The following is a 26,081-nucleotide window of genomic DNA, read 5'->3' as shown; positions in this document are numbered from 1 at the left end:
AACGAACTTAAATTTTGGCCATAGAGTAAAGAGCATGGATAGATATTATCTATGGTAGAGATGGACCCAATGGCGAAGCTATGTCACGCGAATGTTTCATTTTGAAGAGAAAAGAAATTACTATTTTATATTATATAAAACTGTTTTTTTCATAAAGAAAGTTTTACAAATAAATATATACCTATTTAAGGCTATCCTTCAGTTGAGGCATGGTCTTTTTAGAACGCGGCTAGGCGATGCGCGGATTGAGCACATGACGCGTGCCGAACGAAATATAATTTGTTATAAAAATCCAACATGCATCCATTTAATGTTATGTTTATTGTTATATTACTACTAATAATAGTATATTCATTGACATGTTTTCTTTTTTAAGTACATACGTAAAGTTTTTTAGTCATCTTTACACGATTTAAAGAATATTTTCATCCGACGCCATGACAAAACAAATCGACGTGCGGGCACCTTGACTATCGGTTTCCGATTGGCGACTAGTGAGAAATTTCGTCGCACCTACTGTTGAAAATTATTTGCCGTTTCACTGAAGTACGCTCTTAAGTATTCACTTATATATAATATTACAAAATAATGATGCCATAGCCATGCGTATTTTCTTTTTATAAAATGTTTAGGTACCAATCGATGCGCACACGGAAATGACGAAATGCATGCAGGTTGTATACTAGTGGTGTTGTTTTCTTGAGGTAGTCCACGATTATTCTTGGATCCCAAATCGGTGGTTTTGTAGGTCTAGTCTTGCGGGTGGATATGGTTTTTAACATATGACGCACTACTATGTTACTGCTGATGTCTTTACTAATCATAGGTTTGCAAAAAGTAGCTATGGCTGACTTATGTACAAGAATAGTGTTATATGAAAGACCTTCCTTATTGTATAAGTGACCCAGGTATCTAGCCACTTCAATCGGCTCGGGGGTATTATAGCCTATCGTGTTGTCCATGCACCATGTCTTCCATTTGTCCCATGCAGGTCTATAAGTCTTCAAAGTGGATGGTCGCCAGCCGGAAGTGAGAAGTGATTTGTCCTCTACCGACCAGCTAGAAACTAACTCTGCCCCAGCGCTCGAAATGGAAAAGTTTACGAACCGGAGCGCTCGACAAATTTTCTGAAGATATTTACATAGTCATAGAATCGTATGTGTATTTTATAAAAATAAGTGTGTCAGATTTTCTATTCTATGGCCTATCTAGATCAGATGGTCAACATATTTTTTCCACGAGACGGAGCGATAATTTTACAAATTTCACGAGCCGCAACGGCGCTCCGGTGCGTTCCGTTCCATTTCGAGCCCTGCTCTGCCCACCCAAAATTATCCATAACTGGAGTGATAGGTCCCGGACTTGTGGAGGTGAATGGTTTGTCACCGTATCCACTAGAAATGACTCCAAGTGCGGGATCGGGTAGGGGGGTTCCAATGATCTCTGCTGTAGGTCTGCACTCCAAAAACACTTCTTCCACCATGGGGCCACTAGTAAATATGTTCCCCTTGCCATGTTCAGGTGTGCCAATACTTGTGGAATTAGATTCGGTGGCGGGAATATCCAGGCTAGTTTGAAGTCCCACTGTCGACTGAAGGCATCGTGGAATAGTGCAAGGGCATCGTTCGGATTTCGTGAGACATACGTTGCGACAACATGGGCTGTGTTGGACACGAACAGGTCTACGTCTGGGAGTCCCTATCTTTGAAATAGGGGAGCTGTAGCCGCCATAACTAGGTGCCATTCTGGGATAATTTTGCTGCGTGAGAGATGGTCTGCAACGCAGTTGTATTTTCCTGGAAGGTATTGTGCAGTCAATGATATACTGGCCTGGTTGGCGATTTCCAGGATCTGTCGGCAAAGACTTAGTAGGGTTGCAGACGTTGTGCCCCCTTCGTTGTTGATGTAGGCCACCACTGTTTTGTTGTCGGTTTGTAGGAGTAATTCTGATCCCCTGAGCGTTTGCTCCCGGAGTTGTATGGCTGAGAGTACTGCATACAGCTCTTTTCGGTTGGAGTGCCACGTGGATTGGCGTTTTGTCCATGTACCTGATAGGTGGCACTCGTCTAACTGCGCTCCCCAGCCTGAATCGGCTGCGTCTGTGGTGAGGAAATGATTGTAGGTTGCCCTGTGAATCTTTCCTGAGGAGCCCACCGCTCGAATCCACCACATGATGTCCTCTCGAGCTTGTGGTGGAATCGATGTTGATTTGTGAGGGTGGCTCCTTGATAATTGAGCGCTCGTACGTTGTAGACGTCGGCAATGCAACCTCCCCTGTGGAGTGACGAAGGTTGCAAAGTTGAGTCGCCCGAGGAGGCGTTGGGCCTGCCTGAGCGACCAACTGCCTTTTTGGATCTGTAATTGCAGGTGGTGACGAAGTGATGTGCACTTCTCTGTTGATAGATATTTCCGATTGTTGTGAGTATCCCACGTGATACTCAAGAACTCCCGCTGTTGGCTTGGAATCAGACAAGATTTTTTCTTGTTGATTATCCAGCCTAGTGCCTGCATGAAATCTATCATATAAGTCAGTTGCGACAGAAGAATCTCTCTGGACTGATTTGCCATCAGAAAGTCGTCTAAGTGACGACCCTTTCCCCGGAGGTGTTCGGCCATCCAGTTTATTAATGAGGCAAACAGTCTTGGTGCGGCCGACAGTCCGAACGGAAGGCACGTGAATTGAAGGAGTTCTCCTTGGTAAACTAGCCGAAGAAATCGGCGATGTTGTATAGCTATAGGTACATGTAGGTACGCTTGGCTTAGGTCTATTTTTACTAACCAGTCTTCCCTTTGCAGGAATGTTGGGACCTTGAAATGGTGGAACAGTTTGAACGGCCTTGGTTGTAGGAAACCGTTTAGGTGTTTTAGGTTGAAGACGGGTCGTTGACTGCCGTCTTGCTTCCTTACTAGGAACAGGGTTGAGAGGAAGCTCGGAGATGGCTCTGCCAATTCCAATACTCCCGATTTCTGCAGTTCCGTGATTTGTGAAGTGATCTCCGGCGATTGTCGCGTTTGGAAATCCTTCTGGAATTGTACGGAAGGCATTATTAGAGGGGGTTTCTTTATAAACGGAATACGGGTTCCCGTTATTATTTTTAATAATGGTGGTGGTGCACCCTTGGCCTGCCAGATTTCCTGGAAATACTGGAGGCGTCCCTCTTTGAACGTGGTGAGGGAGACCCGGTCACCTTCGTCTAGGGTAAGTGCCTCTCGCACCACCTCGGTTATCTCTGGGAAAACCTCGGTTGGATGGGCGTGGGCCTCTCGGCAAGCCACCCCTAACCTGGTCTGGTATCCTCCTCGTGTATCCCTGCCTCCGAAATGTGTCCTTGTGTCCACCTGACGAAGTGCTAGGTTGACTCTCCTTGCCCTGGTCAACCACTTTGGTGGTCTGATCGAAGACCTTCTCACGACCCCCACCTCTTTCTAGGAACCCCGCCAGTTTATCTTTATTGAAGATGTTCGGCGCTAGGTGCGATCTTGTTAAGAGCCTCTCGGGTGAAGGTGTCTTTTATACCGGAGAGGATTTTCTTCCGCCTCGTCTGAACCAACTCTGCCCGTTTTCCACAAAGGATTCGTGTGACGTTCTCAGACACTTTGTTGAGTGCTGAAGAGGGCCCGAAGTCCTTTACGACCGTCTCAAAAAGAGCCGTACCGATGGTGTGGTCGCTGACAGAGTCGACCACTCGCTGTAACGCATCCCGAATACACTCCTTTTGAGTGAGCAACGCATTTTGGAGGCCGGCGATCGTACGTTCCATTAGATGTATCGTTTGCGATGAACGATCGTAGGGGCGTAACTCATCGTTGAGTCCCAACTCAACGAAAGACGGGGCCGCCAAATATTGTTTTTGGGTTTCAGCGTAGCTTCCAGAGAGGTGAATAATCGACAAGAAAAGAGGGTAAAAAGGGGCCAGCACAGAAGAACACAAGGCAAAAAATACGATCAACATCTCAAGGGACTTCAGAGTCAATAGCGAATAATTCAATTTTTTTTTCAATTTCAATAATTCCACTTTGAAAAGATGGCAGCACTGGTTATAATATGGTATACTTGTTACCATGCAAAATGGGGTATTCTGGCAACTGTTTTTGGTTGAATGAAAATTTAGCTTAGTCTATGATTCAGTTAGTCTATGGTTATGGTTGTTAGCACGTTGTCGGTATCTGTCAAAATTTGGTAGAGGCAATTGCTTCCCGGCGCGAAAAACGATGGGGACAAATTCTTTGAATAAAGTGACAGTTGTGTTGGGGGCGCAATGGGGCGACGAAGGAAAAGGAAAACTCGTTGACATGCTCGCAATGAAGGCAGATATCGTGTGCCGATGCCAAGTAAGTCATGGCCATGACTATTCCAACTGCAAAAGCATGTGATCTGCATCTTTATTTTCCATAATTTCACGATATGCATAGCATTGAATTACATTTGGGTCACATCGGTAGTCATAATATTAAAAATGTTGTAATTCATAAGTAAACAATAGTGTTGCGGTAATTCATAATTAACTTCAATTTCTACTATGATTTTTTGGTTATCTGTGAATTTGTATTTGGAGGGAAAAAATAACCATCAATTTTTATTTCAAGTAAAAAACAGTATTCCGAGTCATTGTTTATGGAACCGCATTCAATTGTCAACAAGATAAGACAACTGTTTTGCTTTTAATATTTAAACTGTAATATTGAATACCTACATTAAACTGACAGCTGAATGAAGTCTTTATTATATATACAAACGTCTCGATTCATTCGTATTTTATTGCGTTTAAATGATAGTATGTTATATACATTACACATGTGAAGTTTAATGTGTACGTAACTCAGTTTATTTCTTACAATAAAATAATATAAATTTAGATTTTTCGAATGGCTGTCTCAGAACGAAAACTACTTACGGTAATTATGTTTCTTTGCAAATTTTCAAATTATATAATCTTTCGCGTTCGTAAACATTGTAAATAATTTACATGTTACAACTATGTTTCGTAAAATTGGCAGAGTGCCATTTGAAAAACACTCGTACAGGATGTTTTCAATATAGTATGTACACAAATAATAAAATTATAAAAGTCAATTTTCTTTCAGAAATTTCGAGTTTCCAATTATTTTGTCGAGAAATTATCATTGAAAATCTTAAAAAAAATACCTACTGGCAATTATACAAAAAATGATGTTCGGGCGTCGGGATTAAATTTTACTAAATAGGTATATGGAAAGGGGAGAGTAGAATAATTTATGAAGTAGGTATGTAGGCCATGGAGGACATAGTGCATAGGTAGGTATTTTTCGGCATACTTACGGGATGTAATAATATTATGACTAGCAGAGCCAGCTGGCGGTCGCCAGTCTGTTTCGCTAGGTCTTGCAGACGGCTTGGCGGTGTTGGATATTAATATAATTGTGTTATTATTAAGTAGATTAAGAAGTAATACATAGACGGCGCCATAGTTTTCCCTTCGGGATGGATTTTCATTCTCCTTAGATAGTTTGAAATTTCGCTGATTTGTCAGTTTTACGATTTGCAAGTCGTCACTGCCAATAAAAAATTGGGAAATCTGAAGTCTGGCCTTCACAATATCGTCTGCTACCACTTCAGACTGATAGGCCTAGCAGAACAGCTGGCAATCGCCGATTGCTACCACTGACATTTTAATAGAATATACCTAATATGTTTATATATTGCACTTTTTCATTCATACTTATTTGTTTTCGTTGAACCAAGAAAACATATTATACAATATGTTGTTGGTTAGTTTTTTTATAATTCATTAAACCCTGCCACAACCAAACAATAGTAGTAAACAATATTATTCTATCTATTAAATATCCAAAATGATGTATGATTTAATGGCATAATTTTAAATATTTTATAGACAGTGTTTTAAATATAGAAGTATTTTAAAATGTCTAGTTTTACAGGTTAAATTATAAATTGTTATGAACATACCTATTATACACAACAACGGATATTTTCAAAGATGATAGGTAATATATTTTGAGCGTATGTTACGTTTATAAATGTTAAGGAAAATACATAATTCAAACTACTTAATTACTTATTTATAAACTAATTATATCAAACTAATTGATGTTTTGAAATTTCATCGATTTAGTGTACCTATTCTTCAACAGTTCTCAGTAGTATATTGGGTTATCTTTTTATTTCCCGTAAATATATCTGACTAGTGTGGTTACTCCATAGCCTACCTCTTTCCAAATGTCACCCTTCGCCACTGCCTCTCTATTACTATTGATGAACAGGTACATAGCAATGTCAACACAGGATAAAGATAATGGAAGTTGTTGGTTAGTTTTTTTATTTTTTTTTATTTAATAATATTATTACTTCCCTATTAATACTTTTTATAATGTTAGAGCAAATGTGTGACGTATCAGATGTGTGTTTATATCACTTATCTGGGCAACCCGCCAGGCCGGGCCTCCCCCTGAGCTCGGACCCCAAGGCTAGAGTCCGGTCAGCGCCCCCCCCTATGGGGGCCATAGTATCACTATTTATTTACAAAAACAAGACACGTGGACGGCAAAAGGCACAGATAGAAAGTAGTTTTTAATAGAGTCACGACAGGCGCGCACACACCCCCCCCCCAGGAACGGAGAAAATACAATTTATTATAGGAATATTTCGGTTACAAACAGTTACATTTTGAATACAAAAATATGTTTAAAAAAGAATAGTGAAATTATATTGCAACCAACAACGTTTCCATGTGTAAATTATAATATAGTTAAGCCTAACAAGAATAAAATGTGAGAAAGTAAGAAGAGCATAGATATAACGAGATTACATAATATGAGAAATGTGGAATAATTATAGACAAAAATAAGTTAAATTATATAATATAAACATACATTTTAAATTTGGTTAATATTAATATATTAATATGATCTTTATTAATGGTGATTGAGATTAATCTTATATGTTATATACCCTTTTCAGAATAAATATCACTATTTTGAAATATTAAATTAATTCGACAATGTAATAAATAACTTACGCCGGGGTTATTTTAATCCTTCCCCAGTATGCGTATTCTAACGATAATGCATTCGAGTCCTGTGTTGAACGAGATTTGTACCGCGGCAACGGGGTCGGACAGATTGATCACGGTAATCTAGAAATTGACCCTTACTAGCTTTCGTAATGTGTCATCGCGCAATGGTGCGTATTTAAATTATGTTATTTGATTGTTTTCTTAAAAATAAAAAATCTCTATAAAATAGCGCCGGGTTGAGATGTATTGAATAAATTAAGTATTTAATTTAATCGCGTAATGAATATTATTTGCAATAACAAAAATATCATACGTGTATTTTTGACTTGATATGTATGTGGGGATGGTCCCTACAAACCCTTAAGAGCATACATAAGTGAAACTGCAAATAATTTTCAACAGTAGGTGGGACAAAATTTCGCGCTCGTCGCCGTCGCCAATCGGAGACTGGGAGTCGAGGTGCGGGCACGTCAATCCGCGCTTCGCCTTGTCACGATCTTTTTAGTTAATAAACCATTCCAAAGCACTGAAGTATAGCCTTAAGGCAGAGCCGCCCCTGCCTCAGTCTCTGAATTGAGTATAATACTAGGTATTCGTCACTATGCAAAAAGAGCTTCTTCAACACTTTTGGTCGCTCAATTTGTTGATGAATTGTAGTCATGTATCGAACCTTGAAGAATATTACTAGGTATTTTATTATTTATATTCATAAAGATGCCACGAGCATAGTCAGTTGATCACCGAGGACAAGGCCCCCCTCGATTTTGCGTCGAGATATAAAGATAACGACGATTGTCGATAAACAGCTATTGGTGTTTTTTTTTTAAAATTTTCCGATAAAAAGTTTTAACATTAAAAAAAAACGGCCTCACAATCAATCGCACACACCTCGCTTTGTTGTTTTATCGCTTGAATGGATTTGCTTGAGAATAAAACGTCTTGATTCTGCGCCAGCAAACTCGGGTTACATAATGATGATATTGTCTTCAAAATTCCTAGCAATCGTAAACTGTTTGGATTAAACTCGATTATAAAACACGTACTTGTTTTTAATATTTACGCTTTACTTTGAACTGTTTTATAATTATTTATTGTGTAATGGATACACTATTTGCATGGAATTTACGCGGATCAGTTGTACAAATAAATGAACATTACTATATAAATAATTTTAAAAACACTTGAAACTTGAAAATATAACCAATAGAAAAAATGTTTTTTGAAAAAAAAATACGACACCCAGCAGGATCGAACCTGCGTCTCTCGGGTTTCGCGCCCACGCACATGACCACAATGCTATAGGTATCCTATCTAATTGCGTCAATTTTTATCTAGTTGCCCTTACAATACTCTTTGAAGCGCTTTCCAAATTGAGATAAGTACTATTTTTGTGTTTAGTGTTTTCAAAATTATGTTCAATAAAAAGAATTTTACATTCTTAAATCTTGCGAATTATTCGTTGAATAAAAAAAATAGTTAATTAATTGTCAGTCATTCGTATTTGTTTTTATTGAACTAAGGCTACAATTTACATAATATGGTGTTGGTTAGTTTTTGAAAATCAACAATTAAATCTTGCCTAAAAAACCATAATAGATTTGGTATGTTATGGGCGGTTTGACAAAACAATGCACACTTTCATCCATACTTATTTGTTTAAAAGCCAAGCGTCCAAATACCTGCCTAGAGAATTTATGTTTTTATCATTATCAACATATTCACGCAATATTGAATTTAGCATTCCAGTAAATGTGTACGATAAATAACTAGTGAAGACTAGCTAGCTATACAATATACCTACATAATAATATAGTTCATTACGAATGCATCACCTTGCCGGATGCCTTTACTGATACCCACGAGATCTGCACAATGGTGTGTTTTGCGTTGTTGTACAAAATAATGTACAATATTTATATATCGCCCTGGAAATTCTTAATAAGTCCTGAAAATGCGCCGAAGTGTATATGTTACGCCGAATGTGCGAAATTGACTATTACATGAAATGGGCAAAATTTTGCCTAAATCATGAAAAATACAAGCCCGTTGCCTTATTCTTGAATTAGGCAAAATATCTGCAAAGTGCGTGAATTCGGCAGTAATTTTTCTGCCTGGTTCATGCATTGGGAAAATTAGATAGTAGCGCTACGGTGGTGTTTTTTGCAACTAAACCAAATGTGTCAAATGCTCATGCATTGGTCAAAATAGGTGGTCGCGCTCCGGAGGTGTTTTTTGCAACTAATCAAACTAACCAACTGTGTCAAATTGAATGTCATTGATTAAATATATCAATCAATAACTACAATGACCTTCATATCCATTTACTATGCCTGAAAAAAATCTAGAACTATAAAATAATATGATAACGGAAGAATTTTATTAAAAGGTATTTTCGCGATTTGATTCGTGCTTGGGTATCAATCGTGCAATGGTTGATTGTTTGTTTGTGATAGTATGATGTGATAGTTTGTTGACACTTGTTAGCTAACCTCAAAATGGACATTCAGTTGAATTCAGAATTACAAAACCTAACCTAACATAATAATATTATATTATGTCCAAGTATAACTAATAAAACCATCCGTATTATATTTACTTTTTCTACTGTCATGTTGACAGTTTAAGAATTCCATACCTTGGCGAATTCACGCGCTCAGCAGATAATTAAATTTACCTAATTCATGAATAAGGCAACGGGCTTGACTATTACATGAATTAGGCAAAAATTTGCCCATTTCATGTGATAGTCAATTTCGCACGTTTGGCGTAACATATACACTAATAATTAATTATTGACTATAGTGGAACAACTTAACCTTGAAATTGCGCAGATTGCAATTTATTCTACTGCACACGAATTACATTTTTTCTCTCTTTCGGCGTCGCACTTTATAACTGCGTAATATTTTCTGTCAAATCTATCGAACTTCACGCTTACGTGGTATGTTTATAATACGTGGTCCAAACGAGACATAGTTACGTATAATATTTATAATATAAATATTTATGTATGCAAATTTTCTCTTGACAGTCTCCAAAAAGGCGGCAAAATAATGATCACTCTTCAAGTGTATTGTTTGCATCGATTATCGGATTATTAATCTACATATTATTTAATTTTGATTCAGCAATGATTATTGATAATGATTGGTGATACTGATTGATTACCTATCAATTGCCTACAGTGACGTCCCTAGACAAAATGCCGCCCCTAGCCAGCGCCAAAATGCCGCCTCATTATTTATACAGTATTTTTAGCATCCTTTCATGAGTCCAATATCTAAGAAATGTGTTGTCTGGATACATTACTAACAAAATATCAGACTAATTATTCGCAAATCTGCACGTGACGTCTCTGGTCACCAAGGACGTCGAAGGGCAATGGTAAATAATAGAAAAAATACTGGGTGGCAATATCACCTGTCAACATTATTGTACTATCAACAATATATAGTTAAAGAACGCGTCGATTAGAATACCAATATAGAATGGTATGTATCTATTTCGATAACATCAGTGAACTCACAATTTTCACCAATAAAAGTCATACGCATGTACCTATAAGTTCCGTTGTTTTTTAAATCTTGGGATGCTTATTTTGGTATGCCGTAATGGTTAGCGCCATTTCTGTGGTGCGTCGCCATTATAGTAAGGTTGAGAATCCCTGATTTAGCGAAAGGCAACCGATGACAAAATTTAATTGTTAAGTCGTGCTTAATGGGTGTCTGTAGGTGGTCGCCGTGTAGGTATATAGCAAATGTTAGCACTTGGATAATCGCCGGTTTGAATACCACTGACCGTGATATTTGTACAGTAAATAGTGTGTCTCCAAGTCCCAGGGTATGTATGAAAGGTATTGAGCGAATAACCAACGACTGTTCTTTGTAAAAAGCTGATGGCATGTGGTTTGATTTTTTCGTTGCGCTCTAGATAGTAGATTACTACCTTCCGAGTAAAAGATGTAGTCATTTCACCTGCACCTAAAGCCTAGTACCCACGCACGTTCTTGCTCGACGGTTTTGCTCGATCGAACATGTTGAGTTGGAAGCATGCTCGTCGTTGCGTCCACACAGTCGAGCAACTCGACACAAGACGCTGTGGGGCCACCGTCGCACCGCCAGGACTTCGACCACGAGTGAGAGCGAGGCCACACTAGCCTTGCCGGTGCGTCCTCAATCCCTCACTCAAATTACATCGCGCAAGAATTACAGACCGTCAATATTTTTCGGATAGCGCAATTTGTTTGATGTCGAACAAAAAACCATCGAACCAGATGGTACACACGTTGAGACATGTTGGAATCAGCGTAAAACCATCAAGCAAGAACGTGCGTGTGTACTTACTATTAAAGGCTAAGACACACGGCGCTGTAAATCGACGCAGACTACGGTGCTACAACCCACGTGTGGTTGATTCTTGATTTCAAATGTAATCAAGCAAGAATCGCTACAGTTCGCTGCAAATTGCACCATGCCATTTAGCCGAGACTTCATTTGCTGCACATCGGGGATACTATAGGGATTGGCATACATGAAGTCAACGAGAGCCATGTGATTCTGGATTTTCATATATGTAATACAAAGAGCCACACCATAGTCACGTTCTCACGTAGTATTTAATACACTCATTCAAATTTAATTACATTACTACAAAAATCTCAATTGCTACAGTAGCTTGGAGTATAAAAAAATACAATATACTCAGGAGGTAATATTATAAGAAAATAAAAAATGAGAAAGAAAAAATAATTACTTAGTACAAAATTTATTCAATAAAAATAAAATATAATAAAAAGTTTATCATTTTTAGCTAAATCTCCATAACTCGGAAACTCGAGAAAATACTCTAAGTACTAAAATACTTATCTAAGTATAATGATTAATGAGGAAAGAAAATACCTACTTATATTTTTTATCAAGATATATTGGGAGCCGCATTTAACCCAATGAAAAGCCGCATTTGCCCACGTCTGTACTATACAAATTGCTTTACGAAATGTCATAAATTATGGTTGCGTCAAACCTATGCTAGGCTATCTGGCTTAAAATCTACCCGAATATTGTGCAGCGATAATTAATTAATATACTGTCGGGGCGCTGTTTTTTAGTCCTAATCACTCTCACTTCTAAAACACTCCTTAGCGATGGTGCCCACAGAACGCGTCGAGCGGGCGAAGTCGGCGTATTAAGTGTTTATTTATAACCATAATCACACGTCTCTCGCCGCGCATTACCCTTCACCTATGTAATAAGCGGCCCAAGCAGCACAAAACAATTATTTTTACAGCGTCTCTCATAACAAAGCAATAAAAATATTATATTATTTCGGGGCTTGTAATAAATATTTACGACGACATTATTCAACCAGCGAAATAAAGGACATGCAATAAAATTAAACAATGCGTTCTCTGTTATTAAATAATGACTTTTCGCCCGTCGATCGACGACGCCGTCCAGAGCGTGACTTTGCTCGCTGTGTTCAATGAATGGACTCCATTGTATTTTCTTTCATTCGTATCGCCGAGAAGCGGTGATTCGCGAAAAAACGATGATTCATGCGGCGGGTGCGTATAATGCGTCGCCAAATCCAGTGGGCGCTGGCGTATTTGATTACGTTGTATTTTCGATGATTTACGCGCCACTTGTAGAAATTTTGCGCGAGCGCCGCACTCGCTGCGTCAATGGGCTTTATGCCTAAAACATATTTTCTAATATTAGGCATCGAAAATTTCGTAACATATAGATAGATTAAAGCCAAAAAATTGTTTAATAATATTTACATTATTATGGTTAGTTATCGTATCGTAATCCAATGATTTTATTTCCGCATCCTATCTGTAGTGAACATGGTTAATCCATTTCCTTATTATCATTTAATCAAAGCTTTATGTACCCATTATCTATCAAGCTTTGTGTTTGTAATTAAATAGTTAACCCTGGTTCGTTGTTTCCTATTATACCTATGTATTTTGTATTAAGTGTAAAGCCATGCGTTTTATCGTGGATTTCGTAATAGAATCCACTTTATTAATTTTTCTTTAGACCAATTTGGATCATCCAGCCCATGGATACATATGTATTTGAATTCCTTATCGTCATAATTTTACCCGCCATCTGAATATGGGTGAATGCAGTGACCCTTTTTTTCACAATGTCCAAATAAAAACATTAAAAAATGGGCGAGTATATATCCAAATAGATTATTATTAAATAAATCCTTGTTGAACTGCATGCGTCCAGCTGGCTTTTTATTTACATATTTTACTTCAAACATACCTATATGCATACATGATTTCAACGAGATCCACATTCTGGATTTTCATATACATAATATATAAAGAGCCCACACCATAGTAACATTTAGAATGGAAAACTCGCGATAATACTGGAGAAAGAAAATACTTACCTATATTTTTATCAATATATATTGGGAGCCGCACTTAACCCAACGAAGAGCCGCATTTGCTCACGTCTGCTCTGCTATAAAATAATATATCAATGGTGTGAAAACAGATAAGGTATGACTGCTGACTGAAGTTTAGTGTGCGCTAATTATGTAGGATCTCCACAGCATGGCCATGCCCCCCACAAGGGGGGTGGGGGGCTGACAGGGCTCTAGCCTGGGGGCCCGTGCTGATGGGGGGCCCGGCGTGGCGAGTCGACCAAATACGTGAGATAAACACACATCACAAATTTGCTCTAACACAGTTAAAAAAATCGCCTGTGGAGCTATTTTCCTTTGTTAATAGTTATATTTTAAAATATGTGGTTGTGTGATGTAATTTTTGCGTCGTTACGTGATAACTGAGACCAAAAAAGGATCCCACAAAGAAGAAGCCCACGGTGGACGCGCGGCATAAGCGTTGGACTATCATGCCGTGGGTCCCAGGTTCGAATTCTGGGTCTGGCAAGTACACATTGTTTTTCAATATCTGTGTGGGTCAGGGTATGGACTATGGACCTAAGGCATAAAGCCCATTGACGCAGCGAGTGCGGCGCTCGCGCAAAATTTCTACAAGTGGCGCGTAAATCAACGAAAATACAACGTAATCAAATACGCCAGCGCCCACTGGATTTCACGACGCATTATACGCGCACGCCGCATGAATCATCGTTTTTTCGCGAATCACCGCTTCTCGGCGATACGAATGAAAGAAAATACAATGGAGTCCATTCATTGAACACGGCTACCAAAATTACGCTGCTCGAGGCGTTGTCGATGGACGGGCGAAAAGCAATTATTTAATAACAGAGAATCATTGTTTAATTTTATTGCGTGTTCAGTTTATCGCTGGTTGAATAATGTCGTCGTAAATTTTAATTACAAGCCCCGAAATAATATAATATTTTTATTCCTTTGTTATGAGAGGCGCTGTAATAATATTTATTTTGTGCTGCTTGGGCCGCATATTACATAGGTGAAGGGTAATGCGCGGGAAGAGACGTGTGATTATGGTTATGAATAAACACTGCATTCGCCGACTTCGCCCGCTCGACGCGTTCTGTGAGCGCTATCGCTAATAGGTTGAGCAAGTGGCTGACATCCATTTCTCGTAAAAACAAAATCTGTTAATACAAACCTCTACTCTGTGGAGGCCCATATGATCCTATTAGGATCGGACATGGTCGAAGAAGAACGTGATAATTTCATAATTCAAGTGGATATAAGTATTAAAAACACACTAAAAGGTACCCTTAATTTTACAGTGAACGCCATTTGGAAAATACTACTGTGGAGCGTCACACTGCCTGTATCCTTAGCGATAGGTAGGGGGGCCCGCTTCAATATGTGGGGGCCATGCTCCACAGTCTACATCCACCCTTCGCCACTGCAATACTCGATATTCGACAGAAAATATAATATTCACTTTGAATCACGTGACTTGTTATAAATATACTCACATATAAAATAATTATTACTTAAGTATTTACTTAAGTAAAATATTTTTTACTGAATTTGAAATTCATCCCCTGATGTTTTTGAGCACCTTTCTTCTACAAAAATACATTTTTAAGTGTATAAAAATTGACAATAAAAAATGGAGCGCCGCGAGTTAGCAAATAAGCAGAACAGCAAGCGCTCTTGCCAAATCGTATCGGCCGAAAATATTTTTTTACAAAACCCGTAAAAAAGCGCCGCACTGTCTCTAATTTACGGTCTCCGGAAGGCAAACTATACAGCGTGTTCAAATTTGCCACTGTAAAGTATTATCGTTGATGCGGACGCTTGGTGGCGATCTGCGGAACTACAAATCCTCCCCAATCTTTCGCGTGCTTATTATTCATGCTTCCGACCTCCGCTTCGTGTCCGGAATCTGTATGTGTGCAATTTGTCATATCGCAGTTCATCGTAGGCAGTTGTATCAAAATACGTAATTAAAACCGCCGGAATAGAAGGAAAGTCAGAAGATAATAGGTAGGTAAGTAAATTAGAAATTGTATAATTTTATCGTAGGTATGCATAATATATTCATATAAAATTCAAGTCGTATACTTTGCACCAATTTATACTTTCTACATATTTTTTCCGATATTCAAAATTATATTTTGGGCGTACTATACCTATTTACAAATAATTACTACAAATACTATAATTATAGTACGGTTGGCAACTGATTGTTTGCGAGGGTTCTTTTCATTTTTGACATCAATTTTACTGTCTTTCCATGTGTAATGGAACAGCCTGTACCTAAATGTCATATTATTTCAAGAATCTTTTATTTGACGCCTATCCGACGTGATTTGGCACGAGGCCGTATCGCGATATTCTATATTCTCACCTATATCAACAGACCCCCCCCCCTCACCAGATAATATTAAATTCAGTCTAAAAACGTTTCGCCCGCCGCTCGCTGATTTTCCTTTTCGCAAACTCACTGATGATGGATGTCACGTTGAAAGAGTAGGTATCAGTACCTGCGCATCTATTCTATACACAAGGCTGTTATCTGCGGCTATTGAGGGTAGTCTATCATATTTATGTATTGGGGCGGTTAATTGTTACAATAAGTTAACCGTCTGAACCGTCAAAATGTGCTATGTTTTAACAGCACTTCTCTTGGCTGTGCTCACTTCACCGTTCTAACCAACTGGTTAACGTGTTGTTACCCTATAGAAATGAACACGGCTAACACGCATGTTGCTATGGTAACATGCACAGAACAGATAATAAATAGAATACCAATAGGCTATATTCAATACGCGGCACGGTGAAGCAGGCTTTTGAATGTGTGAGTGTCCTACCAAAATGAAGCACGCATTATGCACGTGCAATAGTGTGTGTAATACACCAACATTAAAGGAGCGTAAATGCATAAACCGAGAGCAGTTTTCAGTATTAGACGTTAAACGTATTCTAGACACGTGTGTAAATTTAACCCGGATTCATCCTTACTCGAGTCGGTTACCTGCTATCGCCTTACCCGTTGTGTATTTCAGTTCCCATTATTTCTGAGTTCCCTGGTAACATGCTTGTTAGCTGTGTTCACTTCTTTGCATTCATGCAAGTTTCCCACGTAATGGTGAACATGACTAACTTATCTAAAAGTGAGCCAAGTACTATTAGTATGTAGAGGTGAACACGACTAACATAGGCTAAAGTGAGCCAAGTGACATTAATAAGTAAAGGTGAAGTAAACTCACCCCTTTAATTATCTTATTACAATCAATATTATCCATAAATATTTTTTTTCTATTTTATATGTAATAAACTTCCATTTAATATAAAAAAATGAATACAGCTCCATACAAAAAAAAAACGTGAAAAGTTCATTAAACTAAAACCGTCAATAAGAAAGTTTCACCATGTTGTGACTTGGCCTATTTGACTTCTTGAGGGCTCAATTATAATACATACATAATAAAGATGGCAGCCTTGTGTATAGAATAGATGCGGTGGTATCAGTATAGAACGGTTTTCTTGTCCGCGAGAATTTCTTTAGGTCCACCGAAAAAACCTCTTAAAATTCAAATCGCTTTTCTACAGTGCGCGCACGCACGATTGAAAAACTTGAGCTACCAGTGGTAGGCAGAAAAAACCTCTTAAAATTCAAATCGCTTTTCTACAGTGCGCGCACGCACGATTGAAAAACTTGAGCTACCAGTGGTAGGCAGAAAAAACCTCTTAAAATTAAAATCGCTTTTCTACAGTGCGCGCACGCACGCACGATTGAAAAACTTGAGCTACCAGTGGTAGGCAGAAAAAACCTCATAAAATTCTAATCGCTTTTCTACAGTGCGCGCACGCACGCACGATTGAAAAACTTGAGCTACCAGTGGTAGGCAGAAAAAACCTCATAACATTCAAATCGCTTTTCTACAGTGCAGTGCGCGCACGCACGATTGAAAAACTTGAGCTACCAGTGGTAGGCAACCGAATGGTTAATATTCCATTTCCCATACTATTTAGTATGGGAAATGTGGTAGGGACGTCTCACGTCGTTGACCCGGGCAAAAAATCTGATAATACAGCATTCACCTTGTGGGTGGATGGATGCTCATAATATATTCGTATGATCGAAAATTCTAATACTTAATATTATTATACATGCGCCTACTCGATAGTGGTGAAGAGTGCAGGTAGGCTGTTGAGATCCGACATAAATAATCATCTTGTCAAATCGCAAAATTTTGGGAAAATACTTGCATTTTACTATCCAAACGCTCTTGGCACACAGGTTTAAGAGCTCTTCCCTACGTATACGCGTCCCAATTTGAAAAGCACTGCTCTAGAAGAAGATTTCTCTCATCGCTCGCTAATAATTTGTTCATATAGACTATAGAGCGCTGATGGACGCCAGATCTATACTATGATATGATCAGCATAGATTTAATATATGATTAGCAAGACGTTGGCATAATTTCGTTACCATATACCTACCTATTTTCTCGTCTAGTATTCTGACTGATGAAGATTGTATTGTCAGTATTGATACCAATAGGTAATCTCTATATATATAAAAATCTCGTGTCACGATGTTTGTGGTCGAACTCCTCCTAAATGGCCCGACCGATTTTTATGATTTTTTTTATGTATATTTGTTAGGTATGAGAATAGGTCAACAAGTATATTTCATACTGATAGGTGATTAGGGTATCTCTATCCAGAAAAATTTTCTTTTATTTTTTTTGACAATTTTTTTTTGTATTTTTTTTATTATTTGGCATAAAAAAATACTTATAACCCCAAATTTTCACCCTCCTACTCTCACCCTCCCATTTTTAATCGCGATTTTATTATTTTTGTATGAACAAATTTAACCGTCGTTCGTATTTCAAACAGAATGAAATTATTAATGTTGTTGAATGACAGATGGCGCTACGTCCGAGAAGAATTCAAGAGAAGCGTCGCGTCATTTTGACATTTCATTCGGCATATCACAACGCAGTGCGTGCAAAATTTTGTACGATTTATTTTAATTTATCTATTTTTATGTGCGTGTATTACAGTGCACAATGCCAGCAAGACGCAAGGGGGTCATTTGGGCCGTCGAACGAATAAAGCAACAAACATGCGAAATAGTAGAGCAGAAAGAACAGACGAACAAATCCAACAAGATAACAAAAACGTGCGTGTAAGCATGTCGCAATTGCTTGCATCTCAATCACAAGAGGCACGAGCTCAACGAAATTAACAACGACAATTGGAACGGAGCCAAGCGCGCCGGTTTGTAGTTAACACACGCAGAGCAAATGACCGACAACGCCAACAAGTACATCGAACATTTACATCCGCTTCGTTCCTTCGTCTCGCATTCGAGTACGAGCCAGATATTGAATATTCCGCTCATCCGAAAGTGCTGATTGGTGCTATGGACAAAGAATGTCCCCATTGTTATGCGCTCAAATTCAAACATGAGTCAGCCGGGATGTGTTGCGCATCAGGAAAAGTGCAACTACCAGAAATTGAGATACCACCAGAACCATTGAACGGCTTGCTCATCGGCACGGTTCCAGATTCAAACATGTTCCTGAAGTCCATTCGCACATTCAATTCATGCTTCCAAATGACTTCGTCCGGAGCAACAGAAATAGTTCACAATACTGTGGCAAATGGTCAACAATTCTATTCTACATTCAAAATCAAAGGCCAAGTATACCACAAAGTAGGCTCATTGCTGCCAATGCCAAACGAACCACATACATTTTTACAAATCTACTTCATGGGCGCGGCGGTGAGGACATCAATCATGTGGATGCACGTTGCGGCTACAATAGCCTTAATTTGCCTAATGCCAGGCGCATCGTCGGCAAACTGGACGCCCTGTTGAATGAGCACAATGAATTATTGAAGTTCTTCAAAGCACACATGCACGAATTGCAAAGTGACAATCACGCTATTGTCATCAATCCTGATAAAACACCAGCTGGAGAGCACGTACGTCGATTCAATGCGACTGTTGTTGACGACATTGCTGGAATCATGGTTGGCGACCGCACATCGACGCGAGAAATCGTGACGAAGAAGAAACAATAATCTGGAGTTCATCGCTGACACACACCGTTCATACGACGCTCTCTAATATCCGCTAATTTTCTGGAAGGGACAAGACGGATATTGCATAAACATTAAACAACGAGATCCTGTCACAGGTAATTCATTCATTATGAACATCATTACTCATTTTGAATTGAGAAAATGAATGGTTGATGTTTTTTTGTTTTTATCGGCGGTCATCGTCTACAGCGCTCTATTCCTCTTTCTGTCATAGATCCCATCCCCACACACTTACGATACATTCGTTATTTTTTATTTAACAACCAAAATATTCACTAGAAACAGCGCTCGAAATGGAAAAATTTACGAACCGGAGCGCTCGACAGTTTTCTGAAGATTTTTACATAGTAAAGTTATCAAAGTTTATGTGTTTTTTTTCATAAAAATAAGTGTTAGATTTTCTATTATATGGCCTATCCAGCTCAGACGGTCAAATTATCTATTCCACGAGACGGAGCGAAAATTTTACCGATTTAACGAATAGGAACGGCGCTCCGGTGCGTTCCGGTTCATTTCGAGCCCTGACTAGAAATAATTTATATGGCAGAACAACGTTTGCTGGGTCAGCTAGTAATATATAATAATAATGTGTTTAAAAGGAAAAGAGAAATACGAAAGTTTTTGGAAATGAGTATACAAAATATGGTAACTTACTCAATATAATATAGACCAGGCATGTCTAACCTCAAGTGGCTGTCCAGCAGTGGCGAATAGTGGAGACAGGCTGTTAAGATCCAACATAAATAGGGCAGTTGAAATTGTAAATTATCGAAAAAATGTCTCAAATTGCAAGCTTCGTATTTTTCCGCTAGGTGCCCCTGTAGGTACAACCCTACCTCTTGATCCAAGCCATAATATGCCCACCCAATGCAAAATGGCCATAACTGAAAATTCATAGTTTCGAGAAAATCGCATTTGAAGTTTTGCATCTACTTAAAATACAGGCTTAACATCAAATATCTCGAGTACGATGATGATACATTCGTTTGTTTTCCTAATCGCTTATACTTCTGGTGTTTTTACGGTAGAATTATTTGAATCTTACAGTGATTTTTGCATTTAAAACAGAAAATCAAGATTTTAGCACTTGAGGTCCGTTTGCATTGGAAGGGCGAATAGATTATAGTAAAAAAAACTATTCATTTATCTATAAAATATCTAAAATGATGCCATTAAATATTTTAGATATTTTATAGATATACGAATATTTTTTTATTGATTATGGTTTGGTTTAGACAGGGCTTAATGAATTTAAAAAAAAACTCCGACACCATCCGTTTAATGTATTCTTAAATCAACGAAACCAAATAGTTTTGACTGGAAGTGTGCACTATTTTTGTCGGATCGCCCATCGCACACCAAAATTATTATGCAGGGTTTAATTGATTTTTAAAACCTAACCAACACTCTGCACACTGTAGTCTTGAGTAGGGAATCCAATCCCGAGCCAAAATCTTGATCCCGGGATTGGCACTTTTTTCAATAGTTAATATAAAATTTTTATATATACAAATAACGTTGTTAACATCGGTCGAAAATAAATCTAGTATAATTTATACTATTAAGACATTTATTGAAGGTGACGCATCAGTGAAACTCCAAATAATTTTCAACTGTACGCGCGACGAAATTTTGTACTCGCTTCGCATTCCTTGAGAGAACGTCGAGTCAGACATACGTCACTTTGCTGCGTGGTGGCGACGGGCCAATTAATTCTAAAATCGTGTAAAGATGACTAAAAACGTTACCCATTTACTTTAAAAAGAAAACATGTCAATGAATATATTATTATTGTTACTAATAGAATAATAAACAGAACATAAAATGGACATATGTTGGATTTATATGAGAAATAATATTTCGTTTGACAGGCGTCTTTTGCACCCGCGACCCGCAATCCGCACATCGCCTAGCAACGATCTTTTTAGACCGTGCCTCAACTAATGCATGGCATTGTTTTTTACAATCTTTCTCATTTTTATTAATTTATGTGAAAAAATAAAATGAATTGGCAACACATGGGTAATACATCAAACTTCATTCAAACAAAGTTTATTTCTAATGTAGTCATATCTTATTAAAAGTATTTTTTCTGTTATATTTTCGTTTTTATTTTATTTTCCATAAACATTGATAAAAAAATCAATCCCGAAAGTGTCGGAATTATGTTTACCAATCCCGGGATTTATATGTATCGAAGATAGTTCGGGATCCCGTGATTGGAATCTCTAGTCTTGAGTAGTGAGAAAGTTTAGTGTGCACTAGTTATGTCGGATTTTAACAGCCCTCCACCCTTCGCCACTGCTGTCCAGTATTAACCTATCCAATGCTGAATAACGATATATCGTTGTTCATAATACTAGCGAAAAATGCTATCAAATCGTTGATGACGTCATAATTGGGAACTTTTTTTGTTTGTTTTACGTTTAATTACTTTTTTGAATACTTTGGAAATTAACGTTATATTATATAGATGGGAAAAACCAAGTAGGTAGAAAAAGGACGGTTCTTCTGGCATTGCGGCCATGACTAAATCACTTTGGAACGGTGTTAGGCCGGTTTCAGACGGGACACCGGTGTCGCACTCGTATATAATAAGGAGGCCTTTGTATTCGAATAAAAGGGTCATTGTATTATGTTTATGAACGCCCCGATTTAATGAGTCAAAGCGTGTATGGTACACTTTTCCGTCGGCCGCTACATCCTCAAGCCGCCGATACACATGTTTTTATGACCGCAGGCAGTTTTATGTTCTAATTTATATCGCGAAATTATGCATTGACTCATTAGCTCTGGGCGTTCATAAACATAATACAAAGGCCCCTTTATTCGAATACAAAGGCCTCCTTATTATATACGAGCGCGACACCGGTGTCCCGTCTGAAACGGGGGTTAGTGTCAGGATACACATAAATGCATCTTTTGACTCTCCTGAAAAGAAACGATTTTAGCCTTAACATTTATTTTGTTTTGGCACTGTTAATTATTTTCGTGACTTATTAAATATATTATTTGTATCAGTCTTGTAGACTCGAAACTAAACGATTGTTTAACGCTTATTATTTCTAAAGAAACAATTAATTACGAGCATGCATTAGCAGTATTAGCACACATTATAATACAATGCAATTTGGTTTATTCGTCCGCATTTAAATTTGATACATCGCCAGCATACTAACGACGATGATTACGATTTTAGTAATGTGCAAGTCATTTATTTCCGTAATGTGATTTATTTTGTAGCTAGCTTCACGCCTTTGCTACGGTGCAGACGATTGGCTTAGGACCAGTGTTGCCAACCGTACTATAATTATAGTATTTGTACTATAATTTTGGTCCGCGTACTATGTACGATATAAAATAGGTATAGTACGCCCAAAATACTATAATTTTGAAAATCGTACTATAATTTTATATAAAAGTACTATAATTCTGCATTTGCCATTTCGCAATCGAGTGGTCTTCGAAAATTTGGAAATCTGCGGCCCGCGGCGAAATATTTTTCCTAAAAAAAACCCGACCGTGAAAATTTGGGAACCTGCGGCCCGCGACGAAATATTTTTCCCAAAAAAAACAAGCCGACCCTGAAAATTTGGGAACCTGCGGCCCGCGGCGAAATATTTTTCCTAATAAAAACGAGCCGACTATGAAAAATTGGGAAAATTTTCATTTTCAACAGATGACAACGCGTACTATATTTTATCTCCAAATACTATAATTTTGGAGGCTCTGTACTATAATTCCACTTTTAAAATATGGCAACACTGCTTAGGACGCTTAGGTAATAGTTTCCAGTGTAATCTGAGCTTAATAAGCCCATGTCTACATTTATCATAATATTCCATTTTACTTCAACTTTTTAATTCTAGTTTTGTAGCAACGAGTAGTTTTGCGCATGCGTTATGTTGAAAGCGTGTTTCGCATCGACAGTCTACACTTGTACGTCAAGTAGTTTTCAATTTTTCATGGGAAAAGCACTGTTGTCATATTATTTGTTATAATGCTGATTTTAATACAAACATGTAAAACGTATAGTATTTTAAAAATAAAACTATAGTAGGTACACAGAATATGTCTTGTTTTGAATCATTAAACATTATAGTATGTTTATTTTGGTTTAGTTGGCGTAAAATTTCATTATAATATACTATTATACATTTTTCACGTAATCCTTTGTTTGTTAAACACTTACGTGATAAGCTACGTGCGCTATCATTTTCATTATGAAATAATATCAAGATAAAAAGAACTTTTTATATACAACGTTTTTAAATTTTCTGTTGAATCATATAAACTTGACTTGACTAAATGTCATTTTGACATTCATATTGATTTCCATAGTAACACACGTATATATTAATAATTTAGTTGCTAGGACCCCAGACCTCTAGAAACCAATAATAGTGGATTGGATTACGGATTTCCCTGATCGGTCCGATCAGGGATGGCACCAATAATTGGTGGAGAAGATATAATGCTGAGCTCTACGGGCTGTACGAAGATTGCAGCGCAGTTCAATCAATTAAGATTGGGAGACTGCGATGGCTAGGTCATGTTCACCGTATGAATGACAATGAACCGGCAAAGAGAGTGATGTCCAGCAATCCAATAGGATGTAGAAGAAGAGGGAGGCCAAAGATTCGCTGGTTGGATGGAGCTGCCAGTGACTGCCGTATTCTGGGTGTACCAAATTGGAAAGCGGCCACACTGGATAGGGACAGGTGGAGGGAGCTGTTGTAGAAGGCCAGGGGCCTTATGTTAGAACTTACGAGTTGTAGTCGCCCGGTCGACATGACGTCATATGACATCATTGTGACGTACTACCGGAGTGATAATAGCATTCGAGAAAATAACGCTGGTCAAATGCTGGCGTTATTCATTGTCCCCATACACAAATACGTGTTTCAGCGTAATAATATCTATGGTGAGCAGTGTGTGTTGGGCGGCTTGCCTCGAGCGTGTACTGGCTGACGTCACAATTACGTCATGTCGTCGGGTGACTAGATGTCAGTAGTTAGAACATAGGGCTGCAGGACCCACACCGGGTTGTCGCGCCCCTGATGACGATGATGATAGATTACGGATTTCTTCCGAAATACCTTTTCATACAAAACAGAATTAACTGAAAATGTCTAGCTAGTCGGGAAGTTAGTTAAAAATCGATTGCAAGATTTGTGCCGGATAAACAACCACCGGACAAATAAGAATACGACCTAATAAAAACGTTGTAAAATGGCCATTTTGAAACCGGTTTGAGGCAGATAATACGCAGGCGACGCCTACGCATGCACTGCGGTGCATTCATCAAGAGACCGAAAAATGCACGAATGTAGACAGTTATAAAATAAATAATGTGAATACCTAGTTACGATTCACTTACATATTGAGAGGATGTTTGATGGATTAATCTCTCACCCAATCATTGCAGGATATCCTGTTTCGCATTTTGTCATTCGTCGTTGCCGCGTATCGCCATATTACACAATTTAAAGTAATCGCGAATTTCTCAACTTCAGAACAATCTTATGGTTTCTGCGAATTTAATACTGTTTTGAAATGATGGAATGGGAAATTAATTACAGCTAACACACATTGACTGCTGACTTGATAATTACTTTTTAATTACCACATTTAAATAGCATGCTAATTATATCGTATGGCCGCCTGATCGTTACGCGCTAGGTGCGTCTTTAGCGTCCATGACTTGAACAGTAGATCAGTGATATCAAACATTAAAAAAAAATTGGCGAACCCTTTGTTAATTTTGAAAAATCTTGGGGAAACCACTACCTGATCAGCACGTTATAATATTCAAGTCCAGGGGCCTTATGTTAGAACTTGCTAGTTGTAGTCGCCCGGTCGACATGACGTCATATGACATCATTGTGACGTACTACCGGAGTGATAATAGCATTCGAGAAAATAACGCTAGTAAAATAGTGGCGTTATCCATTGTCCCCATACACAAATAGGTGTTTCAGCATAATAATATCTATGGTGAGCCGTGTGCGTTGGACGGCTTGCCTCGAGCGTGTATTGGCTGACGTCACAATTACGTCATGTCGTCGGGTGACTTTATATCACTAGTTAGAACATAGGGCTGCAGAGGGGTAAATTATAAAATTTTAATTACACAGATACGAAATATATCGGCTTTGCGTACTTTGCCACAAATACCACGAGGTGATAATTCGGCTTTTTGATAGACTTTTTTTGTTATACTATACAATATACAGTTTTAACTTAATGGTGATGCCATATTTTATAAACAATGATTGTTTATTTTTTCAAAACAATATATTGTCAACTGTAGTAATAAAATATAACCTGAGTGCCCATGAAAATGAAACAAGACTAGTTAGTGTCCTATTGTTCTCATTGTTCTAATACTTGTATCATATAGTGCAGGATCCCATAGACTTTTCGTATACATAATATGCGGAACGCATTCTGACAATTGGAATAGGTTTTTGCGGCCACAGTTAAATTTCACGTGAGAACCACTGCTCTACAGTCTACTTCTACTTCAATAATACCTAACTATGATGCGACATCTAACCAAGTTACACCTTT

The 26,081-nt window shown here is 38.2% G+C and overlaps 1 protein-coding gene across 1 annotated transcript in view; it reads left to right on the top strand.

Moving 5' to 3' along the window:
• Positions 1–4,127: 4,127 nt before the first annotated feature.
• The window catches only part of Adss (adenylosuccinate synthetase), a 46,988-nt gene continuing 25,034 nt past the window's right edge, over positions 4,128–26,081 (top strand). Inside the window, exon 1 of the mRNA XM_085948263.1 lies at positions 4,128–4,332. Within this exon, the coding sequence (XP_085804389.1) occupies positions 4,213–4,332 (120 nt within the window). The 5' untranslated portion in view covers positions 4,128–4,212. The remainder of the gene's footprint in view (positions 4,333–26,081) is intronic.

The sequence above is a fragment of the Rhyacophila brunnea genome, unplaced genomic scaffold (genome assembly GCF_057557595.1).
Source record: "Rhyacophila brunnea isolate RB1 unplaced genomic scaffold, BYU_Rbru_1.0 scaffold_20, whole genome shotgun sequence".
Taxonomy (NCBI): Eukaryota; Metazoa; Arthropoda; class Insecta; order Trichoptera; family Rhyacophilidae; genus Rhyacophila; species Rhyacophila brunnea.
Note: the sequence above shows the minus strand (reverse complement) of the source record. Positions and strands in the feature narration are given on the sequence as shown.